A 9,846-nucleotide genomic window follows, 5' to 3' on the forward strand; every position below is an offset into this window, starting at 1 on the left:
GGCCATGTTCAGCCCCACTGAGATATCGGCTCTATGATGATTGACTATTTCTAATGAATACAATATATAAAAATCATTAAGATTTTTTAGCATTAATTTATTACGTTTTTCAACATTAATCTCTCAAATTTATTTTAGTGAAATAAACTAAATATTGTAATGGTTTTGATTTAATCAGTGAGATTAGAAATATTTTATTTGGACTAACTTATCAGGTTTTAGGGTTTGGATTGTGCATCATTACATAAACAAATTTATGACAGTAACTCTGCAGATCCAGACCAAGGTCATTCCTTTAATAAAATGTTACACTGTTACAGTGGATGCAACACAATGCTGGATTCACACTGAACTTGTGACACAATTTTTGGAATGGCCAAAGAACAGAAACAATCAACAACTGCTCCAGTTATTATTTAGTCACATAAGTCACACTGTACAAAAGTGTCAAACTGTCTCTGATTCCATGTTTACAAATGTCATGAATGAGTTCATCCTGTTAATGACTAAATTCTGCAAAATGCTTTCAATAGACATTCACACAATATGGGCAAATGTTTTCACAGGACTGACACTGACATTGAACCTAAAAGTCAAATTTGAATCAGAATGATTATTCAGAATCAGGATGGATCTGATCAGATCTTTAGGTTGTGCAATAATTTAATACATTTTTAGATTGGAAAATATCAGTGCCAGTTAGCCATGTAAATGTTTCTGCAGCCAAAACTTTCTGCAGATGCTCATCACTTGCAAAGTGGTGTCCAATCTGCAACACATTCCGAGGACTTTTTGGGTGCTTACTGTAAGGTTCCATAAACGCCACAGATGTTTTTATGTCAGCAGAGGAGGGAAGATTACACTATTGCTAGTGATTTAAAATGAATTGAAAATCGTTGACTGGGTGGCTGGAAACTATGGAACCCAAACTTTTCTGAAGGTACCTGAAGAGCCCCTGTTTCAGACTGTCCTCCATGAGTCAGGTCAGAGGTGGAGTAAGGGATTTAAGTATGAAGAGAAATGAGATGGTGTGACTCCACTGCTCTCCTTGTGTTCACATTGTCTCTCCTGTTGCAGTTTGAGCAGCATAAACAAAACAATTATGATTGGGTTGACTTTAATACCTGGACCCCAGGGGTGTCACAATGCATGTATTTGTATTGAACTGCAGAGTACACATGCCATTGTTTGGTGCACAAAACTGTACACAGAATACACAATGAAACTCTATACAGTGTGATTATACACACATGCGTATTTGTTTCCATAAGCCACCAACATTTCAGCGAGCTGTGCTGTTTATGTCCACAGACTGTATCACTCTAGTTTCATGCTCTGTGCAAGACGGTGGGGGGAGCCCTCTCAGTCTGCTGCATCTGAGGAGAACAGCGGGAACAGCTAACCAGCCATTTGAAGCAAACGACCACATTATTCCACCCACAAACTCTGGAAGCATAAATGAAATTGGTTCATTTACATTCTATTTAAAAAGTGTACTGATCTGCATTTGTGTTGAATCACTGCCCTCGGATGAGTTCAAACCACATATGACTTTAGACAACGCCATCAACTTATGATAAAAGGTGATGTTTTATATATGAAATTGTGTACATTTTTTACAGACCATCATTTGCACAAAAATAAAATAAACTTATAACGGATAAAATACTGAAGGCAGTCTGGCACGGCGCGCAACATATAAATAAACAAAAAACAAAACAATTAATGCACTACACAGTAAATATATCCCAACATGAATGACAAGTGATGTAATCCAATTCATAAATGTTTAATGAAAAAAGAAAAGTTACATTTACACTTTGTCTCACAGTGCTAAAGTGACTGACAGCAGCTCTCTGCTGCTCATAGATTACAGATACTGTATAAAGATTTGAAGAATTTTCAAAAACCAAACTCGTACTGAACCGTGATTTCTAGACTGCAGTGTGAATCGAACTGTGACTTCTGTGTACCACGACGACACCCCTGCTACAAAGCAGAATAGCAGAATGACAGCATTTCTATTGATGGAAAGGGTCTCCTGGGTTCTGTGTTCTCATAACAACTGTCATTCTAGCAAGGATCTTGTGAGAACTGTTAACCTAGGAGTCATGGAGACACAATGGTAAGTACTGCAAAATATTGCCGTTTTGTTGTTTTTTTATCCAATATTTTCATAACGCCATCTCTTGTAAAGTCTATCAAGCTCTCTGTCTCTTATCTACATGTACTGTGTTGTAGATTCCAGTCAATCGCATAAAAAAAAAAAAAAAATCTGGCCTCATTGACAGGATAAAGTGCTGTTATAACAGAGTGACGCCACCAACTGTTTTTGAACCAAGATCTTGGTTCAAAAAAGGTTGGGCACCCCTGTTTTAGAATGTCATGTGATACTTTGTGTACATCACATGACCTGCAATAATAAAGTGTTTTTATTCCATCCATCCATTTTTCATACCCACTTACTCCAGTTAATGCAGAAATCGCCTGAAAAAGTGCCTCATATAAACATTAAAACATTTTTTGCGATAGTTGAGTTTTTGTTGTTTCAAATATGTGTTTCCATTTAATTTTAAATTCACGAATTCAGTTTGTGCAATTTCAAGGAAATACGTCAACTGACTGGAGAGCCAGTCCTACTACAGCCCCGCTGGGAGATAAAGGACTTCCTAAATCTGCTGGAACAACCGCAAACTTCCAGTGGTTCTATGTTTGAAACATTTCCACAAAGTGTGAAGAAATTCACCTGGGATATGTTTTTGAATAATCCTGGAGATAACTAAATAAACAAACACAGCTGGAAACCTGACGTCTTCAGCAGAGGTCTGATGTTGTCGTAGCTAAGATATAATCGGACCAGGTAACCTCTGAGTTCATCCCGCTGCACAGATTTGTTTGAATCACTTATCTTCACTGATAAAGCAGCAGTGCTGAGAAGGTCAGAGCTGATAAGTGGGACAAAGGCTCGCTGTTGTAGGACGGCTGCTTCAGCTGCACCGACAGTGTCAGAGAGCACACAGCTCAACAAAAACACCAAACATGTTCATGATTTCTCTCCAAAAGCAGTGACAGGCCTGCAGCTCACTGCCAACATGTAGATACATCTGTTTAACATCTAAAGTAAGAGCCTGACAAGATCTCTATAAATAAGATGAGAGCAAATTTTTGTCACTCTTATTCTTACGACCTCCATCAGCAATGTAAAGTATTCATAAAGTACAGTGCATCATGTTTTCCACATTTTATGTTACAGCTTTATTCCAAAAGAAAGCAAATCAATGTTTCCCTTAAAATTTTACTCACAACACCCCATAATGACAACATGATTTTTTTTTATTTTTGCAAAAAATAAAAAACTAAAGAAACCTAAAAAAAAAAATCGTGTTTACATAAGTATTCACAGCCTTTGCTCAATACTTTGTTGATGCACCTTTTGCAGCAATTACATCCTCAAGACTTTTTGAATATGATGTCACAAGCTTGGTGCACCTGTCTTTGGGCAGTTTTGTCCATTCCTCTTTGCAGCACCTCTCAAGCTCCATCAGGGTGGATGGGGAGCGTCAGTGCACAGACATTTTCAGATCTCTCCAGAGATGTTCAATCAGATTCAGGTCTGGGCTCTGGCTGGGCCACTCAAGGACATTCACAGAGTTGTCCTGAAACCACTCCTTTGATATCTTGGCTGTGTGCTTTGGGTCATTGTCCTGCTGAAAAATGAACTGGTGCCCCAGTCTGAGGTCAAGAGCACTCTTGAGCAGGTTTTCATCCAGGATATGTCTGTACATTGCTGCATTAATCTTTTACTCAATCCTGACTAGTCTCCCAGTTCCTGCCACTATAAAACATCCCCTCAGCATGATGCTGCCACCACCATGCTTCACTGTAGGGATGGTGCCTGATTTCCTTCAAAGATGTTGCCTGGCATTCACACCAAAGAGTTCAAACTTTGTCTCATGAGACCAGAAAATTTTGCTCGATTGCTCAGTTTTGACGGGTGGCCAGCTCAAAAAGAGTCCTGGTGGATATGAACGTCTTCCATTTATGGATGATGGAGGCCACTCTGCTCATTGGGACTGTCAAAACAGCAGTGATGTTTCTGTACCCTTGCCTAGATTTGTGCCTTGAGACAATCCTGTCTCAGAGGTCTACAGACAATTCCTTTGACTTCATGCTTGGTTTGTCCTCTGACATACACTGTCAACTGTGGGACCTTATATGTAGACATGTGTGTGCTTTTCCAAATCATGTCCAATCTGAATTTACCCCAGGTGGTCTCTAGTTAAGCTGTAGTGACATCTCAAAGATGATCAGTAGTAAAAGGATGCACCTGAGCTCAATTTTGAGCTTCATAGCAAAGGCTGGCAATACTTATGTACAAGTGATTTCTTAGTTTTTGTTTTGTTTTGTTTTGTTTTTTAAATCAATTTGCAAAAAAAAAAATCAAAACTTTTATTCACATTGTCATTATGGGGTATTGTCTGTAGAATTTTAAGGAAAAAATGTATTTCATTCTTTTTGGAATGAGGCTGTAACAACAAAATGTGGAATAAGCGCAACAGTGTGAATACTTTCCGTATGCACTGTAAGAATAGTACAGAAAAACATGTTCACAGCCTCTGCTTCCATTACAACACAAACATAGTCCAGAGACACACATTCATACAGGATTCTTTTCCCAAAAGCAAACAAATGATCAGCTAGACATCAAATGTGATACAAATGGATACAACCAAACCTCATTCCTCTGAAAGATGTGTACAAGAACTTTCTCAAGCTTGTCAGCTCACCATCCTCAACACTTTCATGGCCAACCTTTAACCTTTGACCCCTTCACTGTGACCCACAGGACTCCACTGCAACCCAAATATACATAATTCATCAACCTGTGATGGAGATCAATTGTCCAAAAACTACTGAATCATGTATAATTAAACATAGCCAAATGGTTGTGACTGAGCTCAGACAGAAAAAGATTTGACTTTGGAGGAGTAATTTGTTTGTTGGCAGGATTATAACCTCAACCAAGGAGGGAATGTTTTCACCAGCATTTGTCCGTTTGTTTATTTGCTTGTCTGTTAGTTGGATAGCTCAAAAAATAAAGGATTTCAATGAAATTTGCTGAGCAGATGGATAATGTTCTTGGAAATGAGTATTTGTGATCCTGAATATATTCTGGAACTGAGATCCAAGAAAATGTTTGCATGTCGCAACATTTAATAATTATATTATATTATATTAAAATTAAGGGTCAAGGGGGATGCTGGAGTCTATCCCAGTGGTCACTGGGCGAGAGACAGACTACACCCTAGACCAGCCACCAGTCCATTGCAGGGCCAACAAATATAGACAAACAAACATATTTACATGTCGTCAATTTAAAGTTTCCAGCTCACCTAAACTGCATGTCTTTGGGACTGGGAGCAAGTCTGAGCACCAGGAGGGAACACGCGGAAGCGCATGGGGAGAAAATGCAAACTCCACATGGAAAGGACCAGGTCAGAAGTGAACCTGGGGGGCCTCCTCACTGTGAAGCAACAATGCGAACCTCTAAACCACCATGTTACCTTGTGGAGGGGTATCCATCCATCCATTTTCAATACCTGCTTACTCCAATTAAGGGTCACGGGGGCTCTAGAGCCTACCCCAGCACTCATAGAGCATGAGGCAGGGTACACCCTGGATAGGACGCCAGTCTATCGCAGGGCTGCAGATGGATAATGCACTAGAATTTATTTTGAATTTGATCCAGATCATATTTTCTGGCAAAGGTAGTGGTCATGGCTCCCCTAGTACAAGTAAGGTCAAACCTTACCAACCCCTAGACCAAGCACACAGGTGACAGTGGTGAGGAAAAGCTCCCTCTGATGATTTGAGGAAGAAACCTCAAGCAGACCAAACTCAAAGGGGTGACCCTCTGCTTGGGCCATGCTACCAACACACTCGACAATACAAATGTACAGGAAAAGACAGAGCAATGGAGGTGTCGCTGAACTCAGAGCAGGTTGATGATTTCAGCACAGTCAGATGAAACAGTGATAATGAGATATTAGTGATTATAGTCTGTTGGTTTTTGACAGAGGTGTGCAATCACAAAGGTGACAGAGGTGGTGGCCAAGTGGTTAAGGGCACTTGGTTTCACTGCAGAAGGTTCTCGGTTCAAACTCCACCCCTGCCTAGTCTCCATACAATATGGAATTGTGTCAAGAAGGGCATTTGGCATAGACTTTGTGCCAAGTCAACATGCAGATCTGCTGTGGCGACCCCTGGTGAAAACAAGAGAGCAGCTGAAAAAATCTACTATTTGCACAATCACTAAGGCCTCATTCACTCAGAGGGGCATATTGCATACAGACTCTTGCATTAACCACAAACCGTGCACACATGACACGTACAGTACCACGCAGTTGATATAAAAATCAGCTAATACTCCACAGAAATTAACCTTTATATCAAAGATGGACACCAATGTGATGAATGCGGTCAGTGCTGAGGCACAGCTGACAGTTTTTCTCAGGTGACTTTTGGGCCGTCAAACATAACACCACGAAACACGAGTCCCTGTCAAAAACCAACAGTGCCTTTTTATAAACTTTCTACATTGACCATTTGAATGGCTGCACTTCAGTTACTGCATTGTTACTTCTCTGAACATTTGTCCCATGCAGATTTTTAATGACTTTGCATGTCACCCTCACAAACACTGGTGAGGGTTTGAAAAGCTTGTTGTGGCAGAGTGCAATCAAACAGGAGGTTCAGTGCGTCTGGGCTTATCGCCGCCTGGCTGAACTTTGTGCTCTTTGGCATTAAAAGTCATTCCTGCCTGGGCTGCTTTCTTTTAGAAACCTGCATGGCCCACATTTGTGTTTTTCCCCAACAAAGATATTAAATAAAACCAGCCCCATGTTCTCCGATTCATAGTGCAGATTTGGTCTAATAACAGAGTTGTAATCATTTTATAAGACAGGAGGAAACGTGTGTCGGGCTGTCTTCAGTGATTCATTCACACTTAACTACTCCATCTCCTCCCTTTTGTTCCCCAAATTCCCCTGAGGCCCCACTTATTCTCCCTCCTCCTCCTCCTCCTCCTCCTCCTCTTCTGTCTCTTGTCGAAAATGCTGAGAAGTTAAATGTCAGTGGACATGCACATACCAAAAATACCCATCACAGGCCACCCATTTATGGTCCCCTCTGCCTCACCCCTTTATCTTTTTTTTTTGGCTTTTTAACACTCTATAATCCATTCACTGCCCTGCCTCTGCCCCCCCCCCCCCCCCCCCATTTTTTTTTTTACTTCATTTGGCCTCCTTTTCATTCCATTCTTTGGATTCATCACTACACATTTTGTCACCTCCCCTTCCAACTCTTTCTCCCCTGCTCTTGCCCCCTGTCCCATCCATCACTGCCTGAGTCAGACTCTGACTCACAAGCCAAGGCATTGGGCCCCGCCGCCCACCTCCTCACATCCCTTTGGGACTCAGCCACTGCAAGCGAACCTAAACTTTTGGATTAATGACAGTAGAGTGTCAAAGTGTCTGTCAGTGCTGGGGCCGCTGTGCACCTCCAGTCAAACACAGGGGTCCAAACACCAGCAGCTGACAGGTGGCGGCCCCTGTTGGGACTCCATGACTCCACGGCTGCAGGAGCACAAACTCCCAAATGGGATAAATGTTCTTTTCACTCATCCTCTTCATTAGGAATGCAGTCTTGGAGTACATGTCCGAATTTTAAGGGAATCCTGGACGTCTGACAGCTGTGATTTATTTTCCATCCACATAAGAAGCATCAGCAGCACAAACAATGAAAGTTACACTCCTGCTGCAGAGCAGCACTTTTAAACGTTTGTGTGTGTGTGTGTGCGTGTGTGTGTGTGTGTGTGTGTGTGTGTGTGTGTTGCGTTCACAGACCGAACGTTGGCTGCGGTGGTTTTTCTCATCAGACCACTAACGAGCTGGTTAAACGGGTCGGAGCTGCGCGCACTCACCTGTCAGACTGCTGCCTGTCACCGCGCTCCGAGTCCTCGCGCACACGATCACACAAAGAAGCAGAGCTGCCGGTCCCGAGCCCATCATGGTTCGGACGGAGAAGAAAAAATACTTCATAACACGTTGGAAGAAGAAGAAGAAAGAAAGAAAAATAAAAAGTCTCCGGAGCTCCTCAGCGCACCCGAACGCGCCGCGCGCTCTGACCAGTTTGTCCTGAGGAGCGCAAAGAAAAGAGGAGCATCCGGTTCACTTCTCCTTTACAAAGTCACCGGAGGGGGAAAAGTAAAAAGATAAAAAGGAAAATCCGCGCTGATGAAGCCACTTTTCCTTCACAGACTTCAAAGTTTGAGCGGTGGCGGACGGAGTTTATTTTTAGCGCAGTGTGTCTCCTCCTGCCCACCGGTTCCCCCCACACGCACAAGTACACACACACATTCTCCTTCGTTTTTCTTCCCCCTTCAGACTGGACTCAAATTCCTCCACACTCCTCCTCCAGCTCCTCCTGTTGACTCTCCCTCCTCTCAGAGGATGAGAAATCCTGCTGATCCTCTCCGCGTAACTGGCTTTTTAATGACGCTTCAAAAAGTGGCCAAACTAGAAATCAGTCAGTGCGCGCGCGGCTCTTCATGTTTTTAAATCACAGCATGTTTGAGAGAAACGAACTAAAGACATTATAACAATAAATCAGAACTTTCTGTCTTTATCACCTGGCCATAACCGAGATTGTATTATGAGTTTATGACAAGCCGTGGACAGCCTGTAAGTAGACAGGCAGCCAGAGCGCAGGGACACCAGCACACACATTGCACACACACGTGCACATGTCAATCAATCAATCAATCATTTTTTTTTTATATAGCGCCAAATCACAACAAACAGTTGCCCCAAGGTGCTTTATATTGTAAGGTAAGGCCATACAATAATTATGTAAAACCCCAACGGTCAAAACGACCCCCTGTGAGCAAGCACTTGGCTACAGTGGGAAGGAAAAACTCCCTTTTAACAGGAAGAAACCTCCAGCAGAACCAGGCTCAGGGAGGGGCAGTCTTCTGCTGGGACTGGTTGGGGCTGAGGGAGAGAACCAGGAAAAAGACATGCTGTGGAAGAGAGCAGAGATCAATCACTAATGATTAAATGCAGAGTGGTGCATACAGAGCAAAAAGAGAAAGAAACAGTGCATCATGGGAACCCCCCAGCAGTCTACATCTATAGCAGCATAACTAAGGGATGGTTCAGGGTCACCTGATCCAGCCCTAACTATAAGCTTTAGCAAAAAGGAAAGTTTTTAAGCCTAATCTTAAAAGTAGAGAGGGTGTCTGTCTCCCTGATCTGAATTGGGAGCTGGTTCCACAGGAGAGGAGCCTGAAAGCTGAAGGCTCTGCCTCCCATTCTACTCTTACAAACCCTAGGAACTACAAGTAAGCCTGCAGTCTGAGAGCGAAGTGCTCTATTGGGGTGATATGGTACTACGAGTGTTGTGTGGGCCGCTGAAGAGGAGGTACTGCTGGCCCACCACCACCAGAGGGCGCCCCGCCTGGAGTGCGGGCTCCAGGCACCAGAGGGCGCTGCCGCCTCACAGGAGCAGCCCAGGTGACAGCCGTCACCCATCACCTGCAACAGCTGACATCCATCAGCTGAGGGGTATATCAGCTGGACGGCATGTCCATCTCATTGCCGAGATATCGTTCTACCAGGAAGGTAACGCACTCAGCCAGTCATCTCATTTCTGAGGAATAACCTTTTTGCTTGTGCTTAAGACAGCTGAAGACTGAACTAAGATTCATATTAGATAAGTACCCTACACTGCAGTATTGTTTGTGACTAGAGGTGGAGGTGGTGTTTCCACCCTACGTGTTGCTGGGTG

General features: G+C 42.9%; 1 protein-coding gene across 1 annotated transcript in view; it reads right to left on the reverse strand.

The window, feature by feature from the left end:
* LOC117508767 (tyrosine-protein kinase receptor UFO) overlaps positions 1-8,385 on the reverse strand; it is a 111,410-nt gene extending 103,025 nt beyond the window's left edge. Inside the window, exon 1 of the mRNA XM_034168597.1 lies at positions 7,982-8,385. Coding sequence (XP_034024488.1) covers positions 7,982-8,099 — 118 coding nt within the window. The 5' untranslated portion in view covers positions 8,100-8,385. The remainder of the gene's footprint in view (positions 1-7,981) is intronic.
* Positions 8,386-9,846: the final 1,461 nt, after the last annotated feature.

This window comes from Thalassophryne amazonica, chromosome 4 (assembly GCF_902500255.1).
Source record: "Thalassophryne amazonica chromosome 4, fThaAma1.1, whole genome shotgun sequence".
NCBI lineage: Eukaryota > Metazoa > Chordata > Actinopteri > Batrachoidiformes > Batrachoididae > Thalassophryne > Thalassophryne amazonica.